This window comes from Mus musculus, chromosome 1, assembly GCF_000001635.26.
Source record: "Mus musculus strain C57BL/6J chromosome 1, GRCm38.p6 C57BL/6J".
Lineage (NCBI taxonomy): Eukaryota > Metazoa > Chordata > Mammalia > Rodentia > Muridae > Mus > Mus musculus.
The window spans coordinates 10,186,574-10,214,384 of record NC_000067.6 but is presented as its reverse complement, the minus strand read 5'-3'; the positions used below and the strand labels follow the sequence as shown (position 1 = coordinate 10,214,384).

General features: G+C 36.8%; 1 protein-coding gene across 1 annotated transcript in view; it reads left to right on the top strand.

Moving 5' to 3' along the window:
- Arfgef1 (ADP-ribosylation factor guanine nucleotide-exchange factor 1(brefeldin A-inhibited)) overlaps positions 1–27,811 on the top strand; it is a 95,164-nt gene that overhangs the window by 18,286 nt on the left and 49,067 nt on the right. The window contains exons 4-13 of the mRNA NM_001102430.1: positions 114–260; positions 1,162–1,341; positions 4,684–4,960; positions 9,476–9,577; positions 14,481–14,656; positions 15,409–15,542; positions 19,894–20,128; positions 24,707–24,946; positions 25,050–25,158; positions 25,427–25,628. Of these exons, the coding sequence (NP_001095900.1) occupies positions 114–260; positions 1,162–1,341; positions 4,684–4,960; positions 9,476–9,577; positions 14,481–14,656; positions 15,409–15,542; positions 19,894–20,128; positions 24,707–24,946; positions 25,050–25,158; positions 25,427–25,628 (1,802 nt within the window). The remainder of the gene's footprint in view (positions 1–113; positions 261–1,161; positions 1,342–4,683; positions 4,961–9,475; positions 9,578–14,480; positions 14,657–15,408; positions 15,543–19,893; positions 20,129–24,706; positions 24,947–25,049; positions 25,159–25,426; positions 25,629–27,811) is intronic.

The window sequence follows — 27,811 nt, the reverse complement described above, 5'->3', positions numbered from 1 at the left end:
GCTTTGATTATACCTCACTGTTTTTGTTTAAAAATTAGTATATATTCATTCACATATATTTCAACTCATAGTCCGCTAGTATATTTATTAGTTATCTCTTATGTCTGTTTCAGAAACTTATTGCTTATGGGCACTTGACTGGCAGGGCTCCAGATAGTACGACACCAGGCAAAAAATTAATTGATAGAATTATTGAAACAATATGTGGCTGCTTCCAAGGTCCTCAAACAGATGAAGGAGTTCAGTTGCAGATAATAAAGGTAATGAATTATATAAGGTGTATTATTTATTATACTTTTGAATCCAGAAGCATCTCGACCTGAAAACATCAGGAAGAGTTGTTCTCTGTGCACTTTGGGTGTGACGGGCACTTGGGATAATGTTTAGAACCCATATGAGATTTGTTGTTTTATGCCATTAGGAGAAAACTGTGTTTCTCTATCTCTTCTCTTGGCCATCCAGTTAGGATTGAATTCTTTGGGTCTTGAGGAGTTTTTCTGAACCTACCTGCTTTTTATACATCTTTCATCTTTTAAGTTTCAAGATGATTCATAAAGTTGTGACCTTACCAACGTTTACTGTATTGTTAGAGCCTACGTTGTCCTTCTCAGGCCTTGTATCAATCACCAGGTGTACTGTCTTTCACAACTCTCTTGTACCCATCCATCTAGTGAACCTGCTCAAACAAAGTGAACAAATAAAATCCAAGCTTGTGTTGTAATGAATCTGGATGGTTAAATTCGTTTAGAGAAAAACAAGTTGTGTTCTAGTTGTTAATGTTACAACTATGGTAGTATATATATTTATTTATAGTATTTATAGTATTTATATATTGATATGATATTGTATGAAACATACCTGTCTACACTCAGTTGTGATAGAGTGTAAACGTTCTGCATTTTAATTATCACAAGTACAACTTCTAATGAAACTTAGCTAAAGCATGTTCTGGATATGGGAGAACTACTTCCATAGTAGTGAAAGCCTCAGATATTTTAATAATTGGTAATATGTTCCTAGTAGATAGAAATCTATACACATCACTACCTAAAGTGTCATTGTCTTAATTGTCATTTAAAGTTTTAATTTTAAAATGCAAATATGTATTTTTGTGCTTAAAGTCTAGATGCAGAAAACTGCTTTTGTGTTCTTTCCTTACAGGCTTTACTTACCGCAGTGACATCACAACACATAGAAATCCATGAAGGAACTGTGCTGCAAGCTGTGAGGACATGCTACAATATCTATTTAGCCAGCAAAAATCTCATCAATCAGACAACAGCCAAAGCTACTCTTACTCAAATGCTGAACGTTATCTTTGCACGCATGGAAAACCAAGCAGTAAGTGTTGACGGAGAGTGAGAGAACAGCACAGGCCTCAGGTCTGAAAAGAGCTCAGAGTACTTATGGAGAGATCAGACCCGAGGATCCCTGTCTTGTGGGGTTAGCTTTACTGACTTGCTTGCCTTGAAACAAGATGTGCTTTGAATCTCACCAAAAAGTGTATATGCTTGATTACATCATGGAAGTGTTCGTGAAGTGGTATTTTAGCCAAACTTACTTTAATATAGTGTAAAGTAGGTATAAACTACCTCATTTGACCTGTTCACATATAAAATTTAGCCTTAAAACAAAAGTGCATTTTTATATCAATGAAGTATTTAGTATATTTTATTTCTTTCATACAGTAAAGGACTGTTATGTTTCTTATCCTTAAACCTACTTCAGGTTGGTTGGAAAGAAATTAAGAATTATAGACTTTAACTTGATTTTTTTTAATTTGTTTTTGTTTACATTTTATTTCACAAGTCTTCATAATTTAGAATCTTTTATTTTGCAGAAAGACTGCAAAAATATTTGAGAGGGACTTTCTCCTTCACCCTTGACCTTCTCTTTTTCTTTTTTTCCTTGACCTGTTTTTTTCTTTTGTTTCTGTTTTGAAATTTTGTGTGTACAGTGTATGCTGGCATGCTGCCCTACATGTGTATGTGTGGAGGCCAGACATTGTTGACACTGGAGTCTTCCTCTATCAATGGCTGTTTGCTTGTTTCTTTGTTTTGAGATAGGGTGAGCCTCAGGCTCTGTTTGACTTTACACTCCTGGCACTAGAGTTACAGACACATGCCACTACACCTTGCTTTTATGTTAGGGTAATGCCTCAGAAGTACCTGCCTGTTCCATTCTGAAATTTTTAACTGGCTTAGTCTTTTGTAGCTACAGCTGTTGTGAGTTCATGTGCACAGCAGCCATGTCATGTCCCAAGGACAGTGTTTCACAGCACTACTTTCCATCCTTTGGTTCTTTTTGCTCTATTGCCATGATGTTCTCTGAGCCCCATGACAGGTATGATAGGATGGCCCATCTATGTTGAATACACAGTCACTTATTTTTGTTGTATTAATTTTTAACTTTTCCCTTTTTGGCTTTGAAATCAACCATTTCAACAAGGAGCTTGCCCCCTTCAGCAGGGCAAGGACATTTATTTAGAAACCAAAGTCTGGGATTCACCAAGTTAACTAGTGTGTTTGTTGTCTTCTAGTTACAGTTCTTGCTCTCTGAGCAAATATAGCTAAAAAAAATACGCTATATTCTAGTCTCTCCTACACCCATATGTGACTTTTTATCTGTACATATTATCATGTGTTTATACTGACATTTCCGCTTCCAGTTCAACATCATAGAGTTAGTTCATTTTAGACTTTCCCCCTTGAAAGAAGTATAACTTATTTCTCTAAACAGTATAAAATGTGGCTTTTATTTTTATTTTGTTATTGCTATTTGGTTTTTAAATGTTATACATGTATACAGTGCATCTTAGTCATAGCCACATTATCACCCTCCCCATCCCTCAACATGTCAGTAACCTCCCATTTCCCATTGCTACTTCCTGGTTCTTCTCTACTGCCCCTTTAAAACAAAACAAACCTACTGAGTCTAATTAGTGCTACCCACAGTCACATGGCTCTGGGGAGAGCCTCTGGAGCATGGGCAGCCTACCAGTGGCCACCTCCCTGAAGAAAACATAGTCTCCCTTTCCTAGCAGCCAGTAGTTCCTCAGCTAGGTGCAGAGCTCATGAGCTTCTCCATCCACATTAGGATGCTGGCTGCTTTGCTGTTGTACATGTTTTGCATGTGAATTCCTGAGAGGGATGGCCATGTCATGTGTCTAAAAGATGCATTTCCGGGTACTTTTTGCCACCCTCTCTGACTTTTATATTCTTTCCACTCCCCCTTCCTTGACCTCGAGGCAGGAAAGGTTCACATAGCTGTTTCATTTAGGGATAAGCATTCAACAGTCACTTATTCTCAGCTCCCTGATGAGTTATGAGTCTCTAACCACTGCCTGCTGCAAAAGGAAGTTTCTCATCAGAGCTGAGAGCAGTCTGATTTATGGATTGAATTGGTGGTACAGCTGTACTGAGTGTCCCGCTGATAGGAGCAAGCTACATACTGGTCTCAAACGTTTGTTCTCATTCTAATTACGCATCGAGTAGTGTCTATTTGTAAAATAAGAGTTTGCGACTGCTAACTATAAGGTTCTTATACTTTTTTAGACATTAGAATCATTTAATTCAATTTTGTTTTTATAAATATAATTATATAATTTGAAATATTACTGGAGATTATGATGTATCATTTAATACTGTACAATATTTATTTTTGTGGAAATTTATCCTGTAATAATCCTTCATATTGGCTCATGGAGAATGAAAGAGATGTATGAGAAGCAATAAAATTCTAAAAAAATGAAATACTGGGATTCTGCAAATAATACTAGGATTCTGCTTAATGTTTAGCATCTTAAGTGAGCTAGTTTATTAGATGATATTATATACACAAAAATGACAGGTCTTCTAAAGTAACAGTCAAACATTGATAGATGTAATTATTTTTATGCATACTGGATGCCTGGACAAAATGATGTAAGCTCTCATGGCAATTTTACTTGCTAGCTATGTAATTATAATTATAATACTGTATAAATTAAAAAGTGTTTGGTATGATAATGTCAGAACATGTTATGAAAGCATATGAACTGAAAAGTTTGTTTCCCATTTGATCATTTCCTAATCTCCACTCCCCACATACATGTTTCTTGTGTGTAGACAAAAAGGAGAGAGAGAGAGACTGAGAATGAATGTGAATAAATATGTGTGTGATGTACTTTGTTCTTATTGGTAGGTTTTTTATTTTAGGTAAATATATTATTGGCACCAATCCAGTTACTACTTGGCAGCATTAAAATTGTTTTCATTTTGTTAAGATAGTACATTTTCATAACATCACACATCAAATACAAGGTCTAGAGAGATGGCTCAGTACCTAAGAGCATTTGCTGCTTTTCCAGAGGACCTCACTTTAGTTCCTAGCATTTAAATCAGATGGCTTATAGCTTATAATCTAGTACCCTCTGGCCTTCATGGGCACAGCACACATGTGTCATTCATTCATGAGGACACATGCATAGTTTAAGCACTGAATATAGTCAAATAAAAATATTACTGAGGACTTTCTCCCTTATGCACCAATTTCCAGATATCTAAGGAGTAGTATGCTTTATGTTCTGATGGCCTATAATCCCCAGGCCCAAGGAAAAAGGATACCATATTTAAAGAATTTATAGTTAGGTGGGTTTGAAGCTACTTCTTTTACTAGTACTGAAAATCATTTTGTTCTTTCCAGTTACAGGAGGCCAAACAAATGGAAAGAGAAAGACATCGGCAGCAGCAGCATTTGTTACAGTCTCCAGTAAGCCATCATGAGCCCGAGTCACCTCATCTTAGATATTTGCCACCTCAGACTGTTGATCATATAAACCAAGAGCATGAAGGGGATCTTGAGCCCCAAACACATGATGTGGATAAAAGTCTCCAAGATGATACAGAGCCTGAAAACGGATCTGATATTTCCAGTGCAGAAAATGAACAGACAGAAGCTGATCAGGCAACTGCAGCTGAAAGTAATCTTGAGATGGGGCCATGGGGTGTTTGCGTTTAAGGGCCGTGATGGGATGAGTTTTCACTGAAATGTAGAAAAATGATTTAATGGCTACCAAATAGTTTGTGATAACTGCCATTTTTCTATTAGTGGTAAAGCTAGTTCACGTCAGCCTGCACCATATCTCTTACTGATGCTGCGCCTTCATTAGCATCTCACAAATAGTGCGATGTATAGACTCTCTTGGGAAGAGACACACCTTTCTTAAAAGAATCATAAATACATGGTACAAAATTATATAAGTTCTTCATTTTTCTTTTTCATATCAGTTTTAGAGCAAACAAAGGATCCACTCAGTAAGGGCTTTTAGACTATGGTTGAAAATTTAACATCATTATTGGTTTAGAAAGTACTGTGTCTGTTTTCCCGGTACTTGGGAGGCAGAGGCTGAAAGATTATGACTTTGAGGTTGGCCTGGGCTATACAGCAAGTACCTATTTTTAGAAAAAAAAAAAAAAGTAACAAAATTAAATATAAAAACAATTTTAATTAATCATGTAACAGAAAAAATTGATTTAAAATATAGCTACAGTAGTCAGCAAGGTTAAGATGTTCTCTCTCAATATTTCTTTTCTTAAAAATCTGTGTGTGTGTGTGTGCGCACAAATGTGCCACAGTGTGTGTTCAGAAGACAGATTTTAGATGCCAGTCTTTGCCTTTCCACATTGCTTAAGACAGACGAGCTAGCTTTGGAACTCTCGGAGTTTCCTGTCTCCACTCCGGTCTGTTAGAGACTACAGACAAGTGACATTTTGTGGGCTCTAGGGATTTAAGCTCAGCTCTCCATGCTTGTGCAGCAAGTGCTTTATCCACTGGGCCAACTCCCGAGTCCAAAAACGTTTCCACTGTCATAGAATTAAGTTTTATATAGACTTTTATGTATAAACGCATGAAATAATTTTCTCTTTATTCTTTGAGCCTGCCAGGAATTTTGAGTTGTTTTCTTTTCTTGTTACGTAGCCTGACTTGAAAAATGATAAAAATTGTGTTGCTCCCTGTTGTGGATAGATAGAGCTTAGTTAGACTTCATCTAAAATTTGTTTTGTTCTTTTTTTCTTTTTTTCTTTTTTTTTCATTTGAGGAAAGACCTCAGCTGTTGACATTCTTTAAAATCATGTTTACTTAGAACTCAATAGCGGAATAAATAGGTGTATGCATGTACATACATGTGTAGAGGCCAAAAAATCAACCAACTTCAAGCATCATTCCTTGGGTAAAACCCATTTTATTTTTAAATAGGGACTCTGACTGGCTTAGAGACTCGCCGGTGAGGCTGGGGTGGCTAGCCAGCGGCCCCCAAGGATCTGCCTGACATTGCCTCCCCAGAACGGATGTTATAAGAACATACTGCCGTGCCCAGTTTACATGTGTACAATGCATTCTGATTACTCTAACCTCTCACCCCTCTTCTCCATACAAGTTCCTTTTTCATATTCATGTTTTTGTTTCTTTTGTGACCAAGTGTGTTTAACCAGGGCCATCAATGTGACTGAGTATATGATAATCTGTTGGCGTGTAGTGGGCTTACCAGAGAGCCCTGATGGCAGTGGATAGTGGGGAGTGAGTCTCCAGTTTCTAGAATCTATCACTGATCACTAGTTCAGTCAGAACTGGGGGAAGGAAATCTCTTGAGAACCTCTCCCATCTGGTGGCCATTAACAGGCCCGTTCTTATGCAGGTTGTGTGTAAGCAAGTACAGTTGCTTTGAGTCCATGATTGGAATGGGTGTATCATGCCTAGAAGAAAGATGGCATTCTGTAGCTCTTTCCGTATTTTTACATTGTTTTGGTTCCCTCATCTGCAGTTTTCTTGATCTTTATAGACGATGGTATAAATGTCTTCTTTATAGTTCAGCATTTAGTCTCTATTCTTAGCACCTAGTATAGTTATATATTCTTGCAAAAACAGGTCCTTTGGGGTAAGGCTGAGCATAGCATTTGCCTTTGATGCCCAGCTGGTAGTTTTGCTTTGAAGTTTTGCTGTTTTGCTATGGAGCTTTGGCTGTTCTGGAATGTGTTGTATAGACCAGCCTTGAACTCACAGAGATCTTCCTGCCTCTGCCTCTCTCTGCCCCTCTGCCTCTGTCTCCCTAGTGCTGACCTGAGCTTTTTTATTTTTTTTTATGTTTATTTATTTATTTATTTAGGTTTTTCGAGACAGGGTTTCTCTGTATAGCCCTGGCTGTCCTGGAACTCACTCTGTAGACCAGGCTGGCCTTGAACTCAGAAATCCGCCTGCCTCTGCCTCCCGATTGCTGGGATTAAAGGCGTGGGCCACCAACGCCCGGCTTTATTTTATATGAGTTCTGAGTATCAAACTCAGGTCCTCATGCTTCCATGACAGGCAGTTTACTAACTGAGCCATTTTTCCAATCTTCTTTTTGCTTTATTTGAAAAAGCTACCTTAGGCAAACCAGCTATTCACACTAGGTAAATTCACCAACGGAATCCATGTGTTTTGCCTAAATTGCTTTTGACCAAATTGATCCTACTTTTCACTACATGTTTAAGTTGATTCAAAGGGCTGATCTCTGACAAAGGTGGGATTTTATTTGTTCATTACATTCAGCAAACATATGTTGAGCATTCTGTGTTTTATGTTCTCAATGCTAGAATTTTGGGTTAAGATGATAGATACAGCAGTTGCTTTTCATGTGTTTACTGCTTTTAGCCTACCTAAAGGATCCGATGAAGGTATAATGTATGGTTTCCTAGAGGTGGCATGCGTAGGTAGTTAGGTTGAGGAAAATTAGGAAAATGTGTATATATAGAGAAGGCAATGTTGTTTTCGTTGAATTGTAATTGATAAAAATGATTAGCTAGAAAATGGGGAAAATATTTGCAACAGAAATAACATGGGCTGTGTGTAACAGAGAAACATGTACTATGTGTAAGGACACCACTGTAGATGTCTTATAGAATGCAGGGTTTTCAGTAAGGAAGGGATTATTTTGACCATGAAGGCATTGTTCTAACATCTGGTATAAATAAATCTTGAGTTCAGAGTGCATATTTTAGAGCACAACTTGATTAGTTGAGTAAAGTTGCACATTATTTGTTATTATAACAGAGTATTATATTATTGTAGGTATTGCTAACTTCTCTAGGCAGTTCTTGTGTATTATATATATATTAATCACTTATACATTTCTGTCAATTCACATGAATATTTATTTACTATGTTGTAGATACTTTTAGATAGTGGTTCTGTATATTTACTCACATTGAAATAGTTTTTGGAGTTGGAGAGATGGCTCAGCAGTTAAGAGCATTGATTGCTTTTCTAGAGGTCATGAGTTCAATTCCCAGCAACCACATGCCTGCTCACAACCATCTGTAATGGGTAGGATCCAGTGCCCTCTTCTGGTGTGTCTGAAGGCAACTACAGTGTACTCATACACAAAATAGATAAAGAAATCATTTTTTTAAAAGAAATTTGTTTTCAGACTCAAGGTGTTTTAGCCAACTATAGGACAAAAATAAAAGCTTAGAAATGGTAGAAAAATACCCACACTTAAGTTTTTTTCCCCACAGAGGAATATAAAGGCTATTTTTTTCTGGTAAGTTTACTGATTGAACACACTTAACAGATTTCCCACTGTGACACTGCCTATGTTGTAGAACGTGGCAGGTAGTAGATTAAAAACAGCACAATTATAGAGAGGACAGACTTTGGAAAAACAGCATTGTTAAGTCATAATCCTTTATAATAGTCTGCTTGGGGAGCAGTGGAGACATTACTGTAGCCAGAAGATACAAAGTTGGCAGCCATTTGGCATAGGGGGGTGTTTGCCAGGTTCCTGGAGCATCCTAGAGCTAATTGAACCACCTTGAGACACTTTCAGCATCCTCTTTGTAGCCATCTATACAAGCTTTCAGATTCCATTGTTTTCTTTAGCTGCTCAGAAGTCCTGCAATATGTCTCTCTTTATTTTTTTTAATAAAAAAAGCATGAATTCAGTTTTACATTAGAAATGTAAATTCTTATGTGAAGAAAGAGTGAGCAAAACACTAATGTTGTCCCAAGTGGCTCAATATCTGTCTCCTTAGGTATTTTCTGTAGTAAAATGCAATATTAATAATTATATCAAATAAGATTTAGTTACTTTAGTTTGATGTTGGATAAGGTTTAGTACAGACTTATATGTACTAAGTACATGTCAATGTGCACAAGACATTAAAAGTGCTTTATTTAGAATACCATTAGAAGTTTGAGTCTTTGTAGGACTAATCTATGGAATCTCATTAAGTTGAATAGTTAATAGCTATTCAATCAGATTGAACCCTGTTAAAGTGAGTTTGAATTTCAAAAATACTTAAGTATTGACTTGGTCACAAATTCTGAAAATTTAGCAAGGTAGTGTCCCAAAATATTTACACCCATTTGATTTTCTTTAAAAAGTGTTTCATTATACATGTCTAGTAGAGGTTTCTTAAAAAGTTAAAATAATGTTGTCTCAAATTTTTGTCTTTCAAAGCATTATCTAAAAATGATATCTTGTATGATGGAGACTATGAAGAAAAGCCACTTGATATTGTCCAGAGCATTGTAGAAGAAATGGTGAACATCATTGTTGGAGGTAGTGTACTTTATTTGAAATTAGTTTATTCTGTTTTACAGGATTTCATCTGACCATGGAAATACTATGATATGGAACCAAAGGAGTAAAATTGTAAATTCTGAAATTAGTGTTTGTATGTTTGTGTATGTCAGCCACATGCAGTATGCCCCTCCCCGGCCCATTCAGGCTGCTTTCTAAGATCTCTAGTGAGATGCTTTTAGCCACCAGATAGCATCAAACCCTGTATCTACCCCTTTTCCTTTCTACAGGTATACAGGTGCAGTCCCTTCTCATGCCCTGTGCTCAGACATCTGTGTCTGTAGATCAGCAAACCAGTAAGCATCTTTCTCCACAGTTGCTGTAGTAACTTCAGCGTAGGACTTTTTCTCCATGTAAAATTGTTACATTTTTTACTTAAAGTACTTTGCCACTTTTCTCCTTTTAAAGTTGCCGTTCTGGACTTCACTTACTCTCTGAAACTATTGCTAACTACAAGAAGGGCTATTCAGATATATGGTATATGTGTCACAGCAATGGATCTGGCAACAGTCGCAGCATTGAGTGTCTGCGTAACATAAAGAGATGATTAGATTTAAGAGTGGTGAGTTGGTATAATACATGAGATGTCCGATAATAGAAAAAAATTATAGAAGCAATTTAACAGGGTTATAAGTTCCAAAGTCAGAATTTTGGATTTTATTCAAAGCCAACAGAATCAGTTTTGGAGATTTTAGAACTGAGAATTTTGATGAGAAATCTAAACTAAGTCTGCGAAGTGGAAGCCCTGTAAGAGACTAGCACGGTAGACTGGTCTAATTGTAGTAAGACTACAAAGTGAAAGAAAGCAGGAACTTTAAGGCAACAGGCTTTCTAGCCACTTAAGGAGCTAAAGAAGAGAAAATAAGTATGTCACACGCAGCTCCAGGGCTGCTCCACAGTGTGTTGACTCACTGAGAAGACTCACAAGACTCAACATAAGAGCTGTCCTCATTGAGAAGTTTTATTACAGCCAAAGGTACAGAGTAATACTATTAAAGGAAGAGACAGATGAGAGATAGGAGGTAAACTCTAGAGGAAATCAGCTGTCTACTTTCAGGAACTAGGATATTTTTAGTTCCTCCAGTATCAAATTATTAAATATTAACAAAATGTTTAATATGTATTTGAGGCATGAGGACTAAAATTTTAATTGCTGACACATCGTACTTTCTGCCTAACATGCACTAAAATTCTAAGCTCCCACAAGAAAACTTGGTTCACTATGGTGCAAACTGTTTATACAAACGTTTGGACTCAGTGAGCCATATTGATCAGCTCTGGATAGAAACACTACTAAAATTTAAGATACCAAAAATTAGCTAAAGGACAACACTTAAATATGCTTTTCTAAGCTGTTACCTCTTTTCTTCATTGGTAGCATCCCAGTTATAAAGCTCAATACACTAGATGTTTAGTAATACTATTGGCAGAATTCAATGATAGTATACAAGGTACTTGGAGAAAAGCACTAATACTTTTGGCACACTGAATGTGACGGAATCTGTATAGTCATATTATAAACACAATGCAAACTAGCACTTTGCCTAAACAGAGAGCAGGTGCTACTGGTGCATGGTTAGCAAGCTCATGTCACTGTGATGGGTATTTGAGGAAGTAACTTGACGGGAGAAAAGATATATTTTGGTTCACATTTTAAGAGATTTGAGTTCAGGATCAATCAGTTCTAGGGCTCCTGGGCTGTAGTATGGCAGAAAGCATGTGCTGGACCCAACTTTTCTCCAGGAAGCTAGGCAGCAAAGAAGAGGGGGTGAGGGCCTATCTCCCAGGGACTACTTACTCCAGCCAGTCCCCACCGACTAATGACACCTCCAAAAAATAGTGCCACAAGCACATAAGCCTGTGATAGACTAACATTCTGCTCTTTACCCTGAGAGGTTCATGAACATCTCATATAAAATGCAGTTGGTCTAATTCCATGAGTTCCCAAAGGACTAACAGTTACAACATGGTTTAAAAGTCTTCACCAAAGCAAATTTAAGTGACCTGAGTCAAGATGGAACAGCAAGCTATATAACTTTCACATCCCGTAGAGAGGACTGGGAGCAAAGAAATGGTGCAACACATCAGGAGACAGAGTAAATCCTGCGTCTGCACATTAGAGATCCAGGGCATGTGGTAACGCACCCCAGAATCAAAGCAAGCCACTGCCTCTGTGGCTTTGCGCATGCTTATTTTCAGGCCAAACTGCAAGTTTTCAAACACTGATCCTTATTTTGTTTTTCCCTCCCAATTCTCATTGCAACCTGATTAAAAACAGCCAGTAGTCACTATGTTACCGCTTGATTGCTGGGCAGCCATGAAGTTATCTCTACTAAGTTAGTCTGTCCCTGTAAATTCTACATCCTACAGAGTTAGTTGCAGGACACAGATAAAATGTAGACATGGTGTTTTGTTGTTTTTGTTTTGTTTTGTTGCCATAGTGTCATAATGTACACAATCAATTTTCTAATGGTTCAAAAGACCTGTATATGCATGCTATGTGTGAAGACATCAAAGGTAGCAAAAGTGTTAGTGGATCTGGATAAAGATGCTTTTAGAGCAGTTTCTAGTACCCTCCTGATAACACATAAGTTGCGTCTTCACTGGTTACTTCTTCATCAGTATTCTGGTTTTCTGAGGTACCACCAAAATTAGCCATTTCAGTCTGCTTACCAAATTCTCGACCATTGGTTTTCAACCTCTAGGTCATGACCTCTTTGGGTGTTACATATCAGATAGCTTGCATTTAGAGATATTTACATTAGAATGCAAAGAAGTAACAAAATTATAGTTATAAAGTATCAACAAAATATTTTTATAGTTGGGGCTCACCACAACATAAGAAACTGTATTAAAGGGTGGCAGCATTAGGATGGTTGAGAACCACTGTTCTAGGCTTTCTTTAACACACTTCTCAAACTTACCCAAGTTCTTCCTAAAAATTTGCCGCCAGAACTTTTTTTGTTTTTGGTTGGTGGGTTGGTTGGTTGGTTGGTTGGTTGGTTGGTTTTTCGAGACAGGGTTTCTCTGTATAGCCCTGGCTGTCCTGGAACTCACTCTGTAGACCAGGCTGGCCTCGAACTCAGAAATCCACCTGCCTCTGCCTCCCAAGTGCTGGGATTAAAGGTGTATGCCACCACGCCCGGCTGTCATTTCTTAATATTCATGTTCTTAGTCCATTTGTCACATGACAATATCTGGGAGAAATAATTATTTTGGCTCCCAATTCCAGGGTATGTTTATTTGGTTCTGTTGCTTCTGGGCTGTGGTGAGATAAAACACCATGCTAGGGAATATGTGGTGGGAAGAGCAGCTCACCTCATAAGGGACAGAAAGCAAGGGCTTGGAAGTGGACATGACAGCCTTTACAGACATATCCCTAATGACCTACTTCCTACAAAGTAAAGTGGCTCCCAAAGTAACATCACCAGCTGGGTATTAAACCTGAGCATATGATCCTGTGAGGTCTAAGTTGTTGTAGGTGTCAGTCTATTAAAACTCGTAGTGGAAATCCCGTAGTTATCCAGTAGAAACTAAAGAAAGATACTACAGTATTGGGAATATTAATTAAAATTATAAAACATTTAAAACCTTATAGTTAAAGAGAAAATAGGAGTGTTCTGTTTCCACATATCCTTTTAAAATAGTGCATTAAAGTCAGGGATTGTCATATTATAAGCTTATGTGCCAATTCTTGCTTGTCTGGAGAGTGTTGGGGTAAGAATTAGGTTCTGGAGCATCTTAGGCCAGTGTTGTAGTTGTTGGGGTACATCTGCGCCCCACCTGTTCTATAAATAAAGTATCACTGTAACGCAGCCATGCATAGTTACAGTAGAGACTGGGATTTATAAAACCTTAGATATGTACTGTCTGATGTCTTCTTACCAAACAAGCTTTGCTAGTAGGTACAATGCAAGTATAGACTAGGAAGTAGAAGTTCCCTCACTCTGCAACATTGTACTTAGGAAAGTCTCAAATGTAGAGAACATTTCAGAGAGCAGTGTTAGGAGCACATTTATCCAGACTCACTAATACTTTTTCTACCTTTACTTTATGTCTTCACACATAGCATGCATATATAGGTCGTTTGAACCATTAGAAAATTGGTTGTGTACATTAAATCATTGTACCCCTGTATAATGCATATATATACACACACATATACCACACACACATACATACATATATATACATACATACATATATACATATATACATATATATATATGTATATATATATACATACATACATACATACACATACATACATACTGTAAATATGGATGTTATCATATGTGACCTCAATTTTATTTTCACACCTAGGAAAATTGCCATCTTTTCAAAAATATCTAATATAGTTAAGAATGTTCCCACATGTCCCAAATATGTGCCTCTCATGTTCCTTTTGTTTTAAATCCAGGACCCAATCTCAGTACATATTACATATATTAAACTTATCTGTATTTGATTTTAGTTACAAGTCCTCTAACCTTTATGAAAAAGAGTTGACTATTTGAGAAGAAATGGATAATAACTGAAGTTCAGCGAAACATCTCAGTGTTGTAGCATTCATCAGAGCCCAGTTTAGTGAGTTAATATATATTCAAAAGTAGGCCTCTGCTTATGTACTTCTAGAATAACCTTTGATCAGTTAAGTGTGTTTATTGCTACTGCAACTTATAGACCATGTTGGGAAGCATACTAAATAGATATTTGCACTGTAATAAGTACATTACATTTAAAAAGTGTGCCAATATATATTTTACTTTGCTTTTTGGTCACTGTTTCATTTTAGATACTCTGGGTTTTGTTCATTTGTTTGTTTTTTAAGCATGCTGTGGTTTAATCAGATATACTTGAGTGTCTTTTCTTGTCATTTTAGACATGGGAGAAGGGATGGCTATCAGTGCAAGTACAGAAGGCAACACTGGAACTGTAGAAGATGGTAGTGACAGTGAAAACATCCAAGCAAATGGAATCCCAGGAACACCCATTTCTGTTGCATATACACCATCGTTACCTGACGACAGGTTATCTGTCTCCTCCAATGATACTCAGGTATGTATGGGTGAGGTGGAGAGAAGGAAATGGATGGTCTGCCAGTAACTTGAGCAGATCTTCCCAGTTGATGTGAGAATGGAGTTTTGAGTAGATTTCTTTCTTATAACTATAACTCAGAGCAGTTAGTTCTTTTAAGATGTTTTAATGGCTACGTTCCAACTGTAACTGTGTCTGAACACTGAAGTTACATTTAACAGAAACATCATTTTTCACAAGTTACGGAGAAATTACACTATCATAGGGAAAACATGGGACTGTGGGGCATTTTAATGGAGCCTCTGATGAGAGGTTCACAGAAGTCAGTGTGGACAGGAGTGGCAGGCCTGGCTCACACTGCTTCTCTGCTTTATGTGTTTCTGGTCCTTATGTTTGCAGATGGAGGATTCTAGAGATTTTCTTGGTTAGGTTGACCTAAGCCAGTAAAAGACTTTAAAAGATTACTACACTGTCTACCAGCATTGATCGTTTTTAATCATATTTCTATTCATACTTTTGTGTGAGCTGGATAAATTTTAGGAGTATCCTTGATGTCAAATAAGGGATATTTTAAAGAATGTCTTTTAAAGGTGTTTATTTAGTGTCGGGTCTGAGAATAGCATATGAAGGTCATTGTGTCAGATACCACTTCAGCTTCTTCTTGTGCCAGGAGGGAGAATCCCAGATCAGAGTTCTCTGAAAACTGTGCCAGAAGGCTGAATGATTTATGATAGGATGTGTCTTTATTTTCCATGCTATGTTAACTTCTTTAGGAATCTGGAAATTCTTCAGGACCTTCACCTGGTGCTAAGTTTTCCCACATTTTACAAAAGGATGCCTTTCTAGTGTTCAGGTCATTGTGTAAGCTGTCAATGAAACCACTGTCAGATGGACCACCAGATCCAAAGTAAGTCATTAACCATTTTGTTTAAGAGATATTTAAGCTTAAAATGTACTGTAAATATAGTGTTTGCATTTTCATTTGTTCTTTTTGTCCTGTGGAATCTTAAAATTTTTGTTTTAAAAGATACATACCAAAAATAATAGGTTCCCAAACTTTTAGAATATATACTTTACACTATTTGAGAAAGGATGTGCAGCAGTACAGAATAGTGAGTACATAGTAGATATCAATATATGTTACTGAGTGAATAAGTCACTCACTATATTTCCACATTCTGAGTAACTTTGGAACTATTGCAGTCAGATGAATTGCCTTAAGATGATTTCTGTCTCCACTTATATAAAGAACGTTGATATAAGTTATCTAATTCCCATCAAATATAGGTTTGTTTGGTTTTTTTTTTTAATTTGACACAAGCTGGAACTGTCTTAGAAGAAGGGGTCTTGGTTGAATTGTCTCTATTAAATTGGGCTATGGACAGGACTCTGGGACATTTTCTTGATTGATGATAAGTGTGAGAAAGGTCAGGCTACTGTGAGTAGGGCCAACTCTTGGTCCTGGGTTCTATAAGAAAGCAGGCTGAGCAAGCCATAAGGAAAAAGCCAATAAATAGCACTCCTCCATGACCTCTGCTTCAATACCTGGTCTGGATTTCCTTTATGATGGACTTTGGCATAGAAATGTAAGTGAAATAAACCCTTTGACTCTCCAAGTTGTTTTATCACAGCAATTGAAAGCAAAGTTCAACATTAGGAAAGTGCATATTTTGTGGATGATAATATAATTCCAGTGCAGTTTATTTCTGCTTGCATTTAAGGCTTTGAGTTAAAAGAATGGCCTGTTCTTTATTCTTTATTGTAGTAGGATATATTACATTGACAGTTTCAGGAGAGTTTCTAGCAAAAGGGTGTTTAGAGAAGGAATGAAAATGATATCAAAATAGAGGAAAATTTAAACATTCCTACTTAAATCATTTTTTAAAATTCTTTGGAGTGTTTAAATGCTACTAAAGTCTAGAGGTGGTTACCACAAAAACTGGAGATCCTAGAACCCTTGTAAATCCTCAGAAATTTGCCTAGCATGCACACAGCAGCAAATGGTAGAGACCCTGTTACAAATAAGGTGGGAGGCGGGAACCAGCACCCAAAGCTCTGACCTCATGTATGCAGGCATGGCTACACAAATGTAGTGTGACCACACTCGTACAGGAATGTGTGCATATACAAACATCACACACACATACAGAAAAAACGACTTTAAAAATCGTGTAAGCTTCTGCAAAACACATATTTTCTATAATTTTATTTTGTCACATTGTTCTACTTTAGGGAGAAGCATGTTTCAGATTTAAATTAAAATTTTAAAATGTTTTTAGACCCAAATCTCAAGAGCCAGAAAAATAAATTATTGCTTCTTCAGTATTTTGAAAATAGGAACTTGATGGAAGTAAAATTAAGGTTATTAATTATATACTGAAGAAGAATGTATTTTAATATAGCTCCTTGATATGAAAAAAACCTTTCTCATTAAAAATTTGATAATTTTGGCATTTCATTCTGAATTGATGAAGATTACTATAAGAAGAAACAACTTTAGCAATTTGGAGTTAGTGGGTTAGAGAAGATCCAGGCTAGGTCCCTAGGACGCACATCAGGCAGCTCACAGCCTAATGCAACTCTAGGTTAAGGAGCTCTAGTGCCCTCTTCTGGCTTCTGAGTGTATTTGCATGCGTGTGATACACATAATTATACAGATATACACATACAAATAAAAATAAATAAATCTTTAAAAAAAAAAAAAACCTGAAGTAATAGATCTGGGGAGAAGTCTGAGTGGGTACAAGGCTTGCCTTACCTTGCCAGCATGAGGAGAGGTTTGATCCTGTTTTTTGGTTTTTTTTTTGTTTTGTTTTGTTTTGGTTTGGTTTTTTTTAAGGCAGACATGTTGGCATACACTTATCAGCCAAGTTTTGGGATTACAGGACCAGACACATCCCTAGGGCTCACTGGCCAACCAACCTAGTCTACTTGGGAAGTTCCAGTCCAGTTAGAGACAGTACCTAAAAATGATATGGATGGTGCCAGAGAAATGGTATCCAAACAGTCCTTTGGTCTTCACGTGTACACATACTTACAGAAAGGAATTGGGTTATTGCTGACGGTCATTTGTGCTGTGATTTATTCCTAAATGTTTAGTTTTCACAAGTCAAAACGGGAATTTGATAAAATCTGTCTTTACTTCTATTTATTTTCTTGCTGTGCTAAGCAATGACCTATGGAGAGTTTCCAGCCTCTACTGTAATTTGAAACTACCTCATAAAAAATTGCAGACATGAAGTTTCCATCTTGGTTGCTTTCTAGAAGAATAATTTAGCTAAGAATGGTGGTATACTCTTGCCATCCCATCTCTTGGAGGCTGAGGCAGGAGGATTGCTATATGTTCAAAGACACCCTAGACTGTATAGTGAGAAACATGTTTTAGAAAATGTTTAATTATCAAATAGGACATTTGATCCTTACTTCTTTTTTTTAATGTTTTTACATAACAGGTACTTAATAAATACTTGAAAACAAGAACAAGTGGATCTTTTGAGCAAATACTGTCTAAAAGGCATTTTATTCAATGCTAAGAACAGAAAGTTAAAGTATATTCATAACAAGATTCATATATTAGCAAATGGCACTCTGCAGGATCTAATTACTATAGGAATTGAGCAGAAAAGAACAATGTGAAGTAACTTGGAAGCAGTAGTTGTATGTAGGCCTCAGAACACCCAACATGAGGACTTCTAGTGGTTACTTCCAGTCTTACCTCTCATTGTAATTTAAAACAGCATTTTTGAGTACTAATACTTTTGTAGCACATTCAGAGTAATAGCTATTTTGCAAACAACACTTTAATAAAAGATTCTGATACTGTTTCTCCAGCTTTATTTCAAAGAAGGTAGTAATTTTTGTGATACTGTTGATATAACAGTGTTCTTGTGAGATTGGCTGAGATCTGTGAATTACTTGACACAACTGTAAACATTTTAAGGTGGAAATCAAGAGTAATAAAGTGTCATATCCTATGCAAATATGGCTGAATACGGTATTTAGAAAAAGTTTTTTAAAAGTAATTCCTGCAGCATTTTATGCTCTGCCTTTTAAATAATAATGCTTCCAGAGAATATCATTGGTTCTAAAGGTCTATGTTGATTTCAGAAAAGTAACAAGAATTTCAAATACCTATTGGGATAGTATGCTTAAAATAATGTTATAATCTAGTGGAACGTAAACATTTTTATTGGTGTTTAGGAATTCTGAATATGACTAACATAACTAGAAAACATTAGCATTACATACTAAGCAAGCAGATATCTTCACTCTGTTCATGTGATCTGTAAGAAGTATAGTTTTGAAAGAAAGGAACCAATCATATATCTGCAAATTATTTTTATCTTTTCTAGGGGAAAATGTTTAAAATACTTGTAATTTTTACCCTTGTAAGAAGCACATGGATATGCACATATGTATATAGCAACATAAAAATTAGAGGCAATGAATTTTTTTATTCACTTTATATCCTGATCACTGCTTTTCTTCCTCGTCCTGTCCCCTTCCACAATCCCTCCCTCTGAGAAGGTGGAGACACCCACACCCCACACCCCAGTAGCCACGTCAAGTCTCTGCAGAGCTAGGTACATCCTTTCACACTGAAGCCGAACAAGGCAGACTGGCTATAGGGGAACATAGTCTATAGACAGGCAACCGCTTTGGAGACAGCCTCCGCTGCACATCCGGTACATATGTGCAGGAGGGGGCTTAGGTCCAGCCTATATATGCTCTTTGGTTGATTGGTCAGTCTCTCAGAGTCTGAAGGGTTCAGGTTAGTTGACTTCATTAGTTTTCCTGTGAGTTCTATCTCCTTCAGTGTCCTCAGTCCTTCCCAAACTCTTCCAAAGGAGTTCCCAATCTCCATCCAATGTTTGCCTATGGGTCTCTGCATCCATTTGAGTTAGCTTCTAAGTGTAGTCTCTCAGAGAACAGCCATGCTAGGCTCCTATGTACAAGCATAACAGGCATCATTAATAGTGGCAGAGATTGGTGCTTGAGGCCATGAATCTTAAAGAGGGCAAGGAGGAGCACATGGAAAGGTTTGGAGTGAGAAATTAGGTAATTATAATCTCAAAAAAAAGAGAGAGAGAAAATTTAAAAGAAATCCTGAAATGATGTGGCTGCAGAGAAGCACTTGGTAGTCTTGACTAAGTTTCTGAATTTGTACAGATGTGTGTACAGAAGTGGCTGTGGGTCAGTCCGTTATTACCACAATCATGACTTTGTCTACATACTGTGCTTTGTGTTTCACCTCTCAGGTCTCATGAGTTACGGTCCAAGATTCTTTCATTGCAGTTGCTTCTGTCCATTCTGCAGAATGCAGGACCTGTTTTCAGGACAAATGAGATGTTTATTAATGCTATCAAGCAGTATCTATGTGTTGCACTCTCAAAAAACGGAGTCTCATCTGTTCCAGAGGTTTTTGAGCTTTCTCTTTCCATATTTCTTACTTTGTTGTCAAACTTCAAGACACATCTGAAGATGCAAATTGAGGTATGTTCTACATTTAGACATAAAATTTGAAGGTTACTCCTATTTCCTTTGTTTCATGTTACATTAGCAGCACATGAAAGCTTCCCATAATAGGTGTGTGTTTTCACGTGCTTCATTTTGATCATTCTTGTAGCTAGTAGGTGTTGGTTAAGCAATAGAATGCAAAATGAATGGATAGCCTGTGCATTCAGCAGATTTGTACTAGCTGAAAATACAATCTGATTTTCACAATAACTTTACCACTTTACATATGCTATATATTAATAATTTGGCATGCACTCTGTCTCTGCATGCGATATGTGTGTGTGCATTTCTGTGTGACTGCGTGTGCATGAGTGTGTGTGTGTGTGTGTGTGTGTGTGTGTGTGTGTGTGTGTGTATTTTGCATGTACACAAGTGTTGGGTGCTCATACCCACATGGAGGCCATTGCAGGACATGAGGTGTTTTCATCTGCCACATTCACCATAGTTCTTTCAGACAGGCTGCCTTACTGGACCTTTTGTTTTCAGCTAAGCTGGCTGGTCAGCCTGCTTCTAGGATCCATGTGTCTCCGCCCATTATGCTGGGTGTACAGCCAAGCCCAGCTTTGCATGTGGTATTAGGATTTGACCTTACATCCTCACACTTTTCACATGCTGGACCTTTTACCCACTGAGCCATCTTCCTGGCCTAAATTTAGCAATCATAAAAGAGCTGAGCAGTGCCATACATACTAAGCCTTCAGAGCTTTAAAGGACTTTGTAGAGGTGGTTGAAAGATTTATTTTTAAGTTATTTGGTAACATGTAAAAAAGTTAATTTTTGCTTTGCACATTTTTCCCCAAAACATATATTTGTATGTGTCTTATTCCCAAGATATTGAAAGTAGAACAACAGTCTTGGTTCTCAAATATTTTTAGAGACTTAAAGCTAAATTGGTCTCTCTTCTGACTACGTCTGCGTGCATAAGGAGCTGTCGTATCAGTTCCTTAGTTAGATCTTTGTTTCCTCTTGGGACGTTTCAGTGTTGTAAAGGAACATTTTATGTCTTTATGATTTGGTGGATCCTTTTCCCAACTCCTTAAAATAGTGCTGTACTTGCAACGTAAAGTTTAGAAATTTCTATTTGTGTGTTGGTCAGTATTCACCTTCATATTATGTTTGATATAATATAGAGTTTTTTAAAACTTTGTGTATGTGTTCATGTGGAAGCCAGAGGTTGTCTTCCTCAGCTGCTCTCTATCTTATGATCTTGAGACAAGGTCTCTCACTGAACCTGGAACTTACTTGTTCAGCTAGATGAGCTGGCCAGTAAGCCCCAGGACTGAAGTCACCAACTCTGACTTTTTACCTGGTGCGAGAGACCTGAGTGTGGGTTTTACCCACTAGCCCATCTCCCCAGCTTCTGCATATTTTATTTTCTGCTAATTTCATGCTACCAGAAGATGAATAATTAGTAGGCATTCCTTTTCCCTACCTTTGACATGGTTAAAATAATTGCATTATCTTTATAAATTATTCTTCTATATTTTCTACCATATTTTATTTCAATATTATTATGGGAATGAAATAGTAAGGACTTTAAATTTTAAGTTATATATTTAAAAATTGGCACAAATTGTCTATGTTTGTCATACATCTGTAAAATAATTCCAGGCATTTAGTGAGTTTTAAATTTTTTATAGTTTTCCCCTATTGTCTTCAGAAACTACAAATAAAATAGTTTCAATCAAAATTTGGGATTTTTTTACTCCTGTAATAACCAGAAACCTTCCACTTGACGATGAGATACTTCTCTTAAGATTAGATAATGTGAGCAAATTTTGAATACTGAGAGCTCATAGGGACTCTTTGCATGAGCCATGTGATATATACATTCTTACATATCTAAGATTATAAAATTAAGTTTCAGTTGCAATTTTTTTACAAAAATGAATTTAAAAGGAAATACTCTAGAAATTTCCTATTGCCTCATAAATAGTAGGTTATAGTTATAAAATTTTTACTGTATTCTAGTTGTAGTAGAAATTATTAAAATCCCGGCCTGGGGCTTCTATCCAGCCTTTAGTCATTAAGTTCCTGGATGAAACACACACATGTAGCCTTTATATTTATAATATGCCTTAAGCAACACAGTAGCTATGCAGCTGCCTACCCTCCATGCTGTTACAATCTACTTTTCTATTGATAGCTCAATAGGAAACTTATTATGTTTCATCTGGGCTGTTCTTAGCTTCAGTTGGGCAGCCCTCAGGGCCACGTTTTTTATGGTTCAGCTAACCCATGGAGGCTTCTCCTTTCCCTCTCCTACACTTTCCTCTTCTTTCCCTGAGCCCACAAAAACCTAAACCCCGCCTATGTCTCTTCTACCCAGCTATTGGCTGTTGGCATCTTTGTTTACCAATCAAAATAAACTTGGGGGGAGGATCACAAAGGCTACATGTGGATTCCAGGTCTTGGGGGTGCACTTAACATTAAAATAGAGAGTAAAAAACAAAACCTCAACACTAATTTATATCTTTGTTTTTATTTTTGTTTTGTTTTAAGCCACAGTCTCACTATGGTCTCACTACTTAGCTTTGGCCAGCCTGGAAATCTCTAAGCAGATCAGGCCAGGTTCAAACTCAGCAATCTGCCTGTTTCACCACTTGAGTGCTGAGATTAAAGGCATGTGCCATCATGCCCAGCTTGTTTAAAATATTTTTTAAATCTTTAAAAAAAAATATTCCATTATCTGTTAAAAGGAGATAATGAAAGTTATTGATGTAAGAATATATATATTTTTGAAAATACTTAATTTAAGATAAGTTGTATTCTACTTTGGAAAATACCAAATATATGAAAACTCAAATTTGCAAAATAAAATTAGAATCATTGTTATATGAAGATTCAATTTATCAGACCGTTCAAAGTTTGTGTAATGTGACCCCCCGCCCCCCCCCCCGGCCAATGCAGCATTATGTAGTTTTAAAAGATTAATATGTAACTTTCAGAGAACATCTCCTATATGAAGATAGTATGCTTATATCACAGCTATTATTATACATTTTGTGCTGTAATTGCTTAAGAAATTTAAAGTTCTGGTTTTCTAAAAAGCCCCCTATTAGGCATGGGATATTACAGTAATAGAATTGCTTATTGAATTTTGTAAACCATAGATAGTGATATAGTTGTTTTGTTTTTTGTTTTTAGTTTTTTCAAGACAGGGTTTCTCTGTATAGCCCAGGCTGTCCTGGAACTTACTCTGTAGACCAGGCTGGCCTCAAACACAGAAATCCGCCTGCCTCTGCCTCCCAAGTGCTGGGATTAAAGGCATGCGCCACCATGCCCGGCTTGTGATAAGTTTTTCCACACCTCTACACGTCTGGATTATTTTATAAATCAGTATTTTTGCAACACCATCAACGTCTTTCTAGGCACACCTAGAAAGGAGAATTTTGTCCATTAAGCAGTTGTAAGCAGACAATTTATATATAAATGTTTAGCTAAATCTTTTGTACGTTTAAGAAATTATACTTAGAAACCGAAGGAAAGATGTTTGCTTTTCATTCATTTCTTCCTATAACCCTGCTGAGGTGCTTATGTCTCCTGGATCCTATACAACTTCTTAGACCTTTAAATATTGGGAAATACACCTATATCCCTCTGTGTCACTAATTTTCTTGTAGCACTTGCTTTTGTATGCTAACTTATCAAAATTCAAGTTTGCAAAGGCTACAATGTCATTGGAAGGAATATATCATATATAGTATAATTGAAGCTGAACAATTTTCTTTTCTTAGATTAAACAGCAGTTGTCTTTGCCACATTTGTATCCCTGTGCATTCTGGGAAGATCTGATAACAGTGTTTGGGAACTGTGATCATGGCCATAGATACTTATTGAATGCTTACATATAAGACATGTGACATGTGTTGTGTAGACAGCGCTTATTGAGAGCACTCTGGTTCATAGCCTTGTAATGTCACAGAAAATAGCAATAATTGTTTTGAGTTCTTTGAAAGAAGAATACATTATGGGGCTGGCTAACTCTTGGGAGATATCACTTTTATTATAAATGTTATTGTTTCTGGATTCATAGAACATAGTACAAATGCTGATGTGTTTTCATTTTAGCTGGCTTTAGGTCATAGTCACTTTCCCAAAATGATTGAAATTTTAGTATTAGTCTTCAGATGGAAATTTTCTTCATTAGATAAATTGTGCTTGATAATATTCAGCATAAAGAATAGTGAGAGATAATGTCTTGAATAAGGATTTTTTTTACTTTTATGAGTAATTAGAAAAATATAAAAGCATATATAAAAGTTTAGAGTAGAGTTGAAATCTAGGAGTATTTAGAACTGCTCTGTACTAGAGTGTCCAAAATGACAACTGGTGAATAAGAAACAGTCAGAAATGATCACCCAGAACAACTCCTTATCTTTGTACATTTAATTTGTCAAGACTGAGATGGCCAAGAAAGCTGGTGTTAGAGACAGAACTAAAAGTCCAGTGCCAAAGGAACCTAGGTCCTCCCTCCTCTAGATCTTTGGACCTTTGAAGAGCGATGCGTTCTGTGTTAAATGGTACTTTAAAGAGATGCTTCCTCTGTCACAGGTATTCTTTAAAGAAATCTTCCTGTACATTTTGGAAACGTCTACAAGCTCATTTGACCATAAGTGGATGGTTATTCAGACACTGACAAGGATCTGTGCAGATGCTCAGAGTGTGGTGGACATTTATGTAAATTATGACTGTGACCTAAATGCAGCAAATATATTTGAAAGACTAGTAAATGACCTGTCGAAAATTGCCCAAGGAAGGGGCAGCCAAGAACTTGGTATGAGTAATGTTCAGGTAAGAGGGTTTTTTTGTTTGTTTGTTTTGTTTTTCAAATTTTTCCAAGAATGAGACCTGCATTTTCTTAAATGATCTTTATTCTATTTCTGAATTATTGTAGGAATTGAGCCTGCGAAAAAAGGGGTTAGAATGTTTAGTTTCAATTTTGAAATGTATGGTTGAATGGAGCAAGGATCAGTATGTGAACCCCAACTCTCAAACTACCCTTGGTAAGGTAACATTTTAGGTTGAATTCTACATAGTTTTAAGTCAGTGATATGTTAGAAGATATTTAAAGATGCCATTAAAGTAGTCTTGTGATGTATTTATTTATGTAACATAATAAAATGTCTTTGTAAGCATTAAAATTATTTTCAACTTACACTTAAAATTTCTAGTTTAGTTATCCTAGCAATATAATAATAATACATAGCAGTAATATAAAAGTATGTATAATATAATATATCCTCTCTTCCATATTGACACTTTTTCTTATAGGTCAGGAAAAACCCTCAGAGCAAGAGATAAGTGAAGTTAAACACCCAGAGACTATAAACAGATATGGAAGTTTAAACTCCTTAGAATCCACATCATCATCAGGAATTGGCAGCTACAGTACACAGATGTCTGGCACTGATAATCCAGAACAATTTGAGGTCCTAAAGCAGCAAAAAGAAATAATAGAACAAGGGATTGATTTGTAAGTATTGGATTTGTAAAAGAACTGTTACCGAATATCGCTCAGCCACAGTATCCTAACTCTGTCCCCGGTCTCCCTACATTTCTCATTGTTTTTCATTCCTTATTCTCTTGGATCTAAAAATTGAATGGCTCCATATTTAGTTCTCCCCATTATTGAAAGAGTCTTAATCAGATCCATGAGATGTCCAGCCTATGTTTTCCTCAAATCGTTCTGTTACTCCCCTTTTGTGTAATATTTATCTATGAGGTGGTGTGGCTTTTGGGGCTCTGCTCCATCCACAATGATGCGTGTGCGTGTGTGTGTGTGTGTGTGTGTGTGTGTGTGTGTGTGTGTGTGTGTGTGTGTAAGGAACAGAAGGCTTGTTTGCAGGAAGAAAAGAGACCAATGAAAGGGGAACAAGGCAGAAAGTAAGGCCATGAATATGAGCCAAATATAAATTCTGTTGTGTATGAGTATGTGCACATGTGCATATGTGTGTGAAATGATTTAATGAACCTCTGAATAGCAACAGACAGACCAACCTAGAAGGGGGAAATATCATGGGGCCTCACCTGTAGATAAAGAACTACAGGCAACAAAGAATGCTGCAAGTGAGAGAAACCATTCTCCCTAGGGATGAGTCCCCTAAATGGTCATCTAATACCACCAAATGGTCAGCCCTGAAATCATATACATACCACTAACTCTAGATGGACTGAAGAGCTTGTACATATGTAAGTACATACATATGTATGTATGGTGTATGTACATATGTATGCATGTACCAGATCTTTTGTAAGCTTTTTACAAAATTTAGCAGGAAAATTGATTTCACAAGATCGGAGTCTGGGAGAGGAGTCAGGTTGGGATCGGAAATGCATTAACAAAAATAAAATTCCTAGTAAGAATGAAACATGTAACTAAGCTTGAGGAAACAGAAAACTAAAAGGAGTAATACCAAAAACTGGAGTTTTTGAATTTCACATTTTTGTCACATGATTTATGAAATCAGATGCAAATAAAACAGTCCAAAACTGGACATCTTCTATTTATCAACAGCACATTCATGACACATACATTGTGGATGGAGCAGAGCCCCAAAAGCCACACTTTCTCTTTTAGCTTTTTATACCTTGTTAGTCAAAAATTCTTTATAAAATCACCTCACAGATAAACGTTACACAAAAGGGGAGTTACAGGAGGGTGTGATAATAACTTCACTCTGTAAAGTCTTTAGAAGTTCAAAGCAAGAGTTTCACGGGTCCTTGCTTTATTTATCATGATGCATACCTGTGGCTTCATCCTTGGACGGGACCTAGATGAATCTTTTTTTTTTTCTTGATCACAAATCTACCCAATTGTATTTCTTATTATGTAGTCTTAGTATTCTGTGAGGAGGGAGCACATTCTATTCTTGATTCTAACTGTATTACATCTTTCCGGCAAAACAACTAAAACCATCTACTTAAACTTTGTTCTTAAATTATTTGACTCAAATCAGGAATCTTATAAAGTAATTCATCTAAACAGCATCGATTCATGGAAGTCCATCTTCATGTTAATCTACAGGAAATTTGCTCAATAGGATGAGCTTATGCCCAAGAATTGTTAGGCTATGTAATTGTGGCAGGACAGGAGATCAGCTGTGAGAAGCAGTCCTGGGACAAACTCTCTGGGGCTGTGTCTCTCCAGAGTGCACCTGTCTCAGGCATGCAAAACAGTGGGCCTTCTCCAGGAAACTCATTCGCTTGTCATAGCCTTTCCTAGATGGCTTCTGTGGAGTTTCAGAGTTTGCAGTCCTACAGTTAGTTCTTTGGTTTAGTGTTAAGTCAGTAAAGTGCTTGCTTTGCATTCATGAAGACTTGAGCTCAGTTCACCAGAACCCACTTAGAAGATAGATTAGATAGATGATATATCTAATGAAAGAGAGAGAGAGAGAAAGAAAAAAGAGAAAAAAGAAAAGAAAAGAGAAAGGGGAGGAAGGAAGGAAGGAAGGAAGGAAGGAAGGAAGGAAGGAAGGAAGGAAGAGAAGAGAAGAGAAGAGAGGAAGAGGAAGAGGAAGAGGAAGAGAAAAGAGAAAAGAGAAAAGAGAAAAGAGAAAAGAGAAAAAAGAGAAAGAGAAGAGAAGAGAAGAGAGAAAAGAAAGATTTATTTTTATAAAGCTAGGCCTGGTGGGTAAACCCAGCACTTGAAGGGCTGAA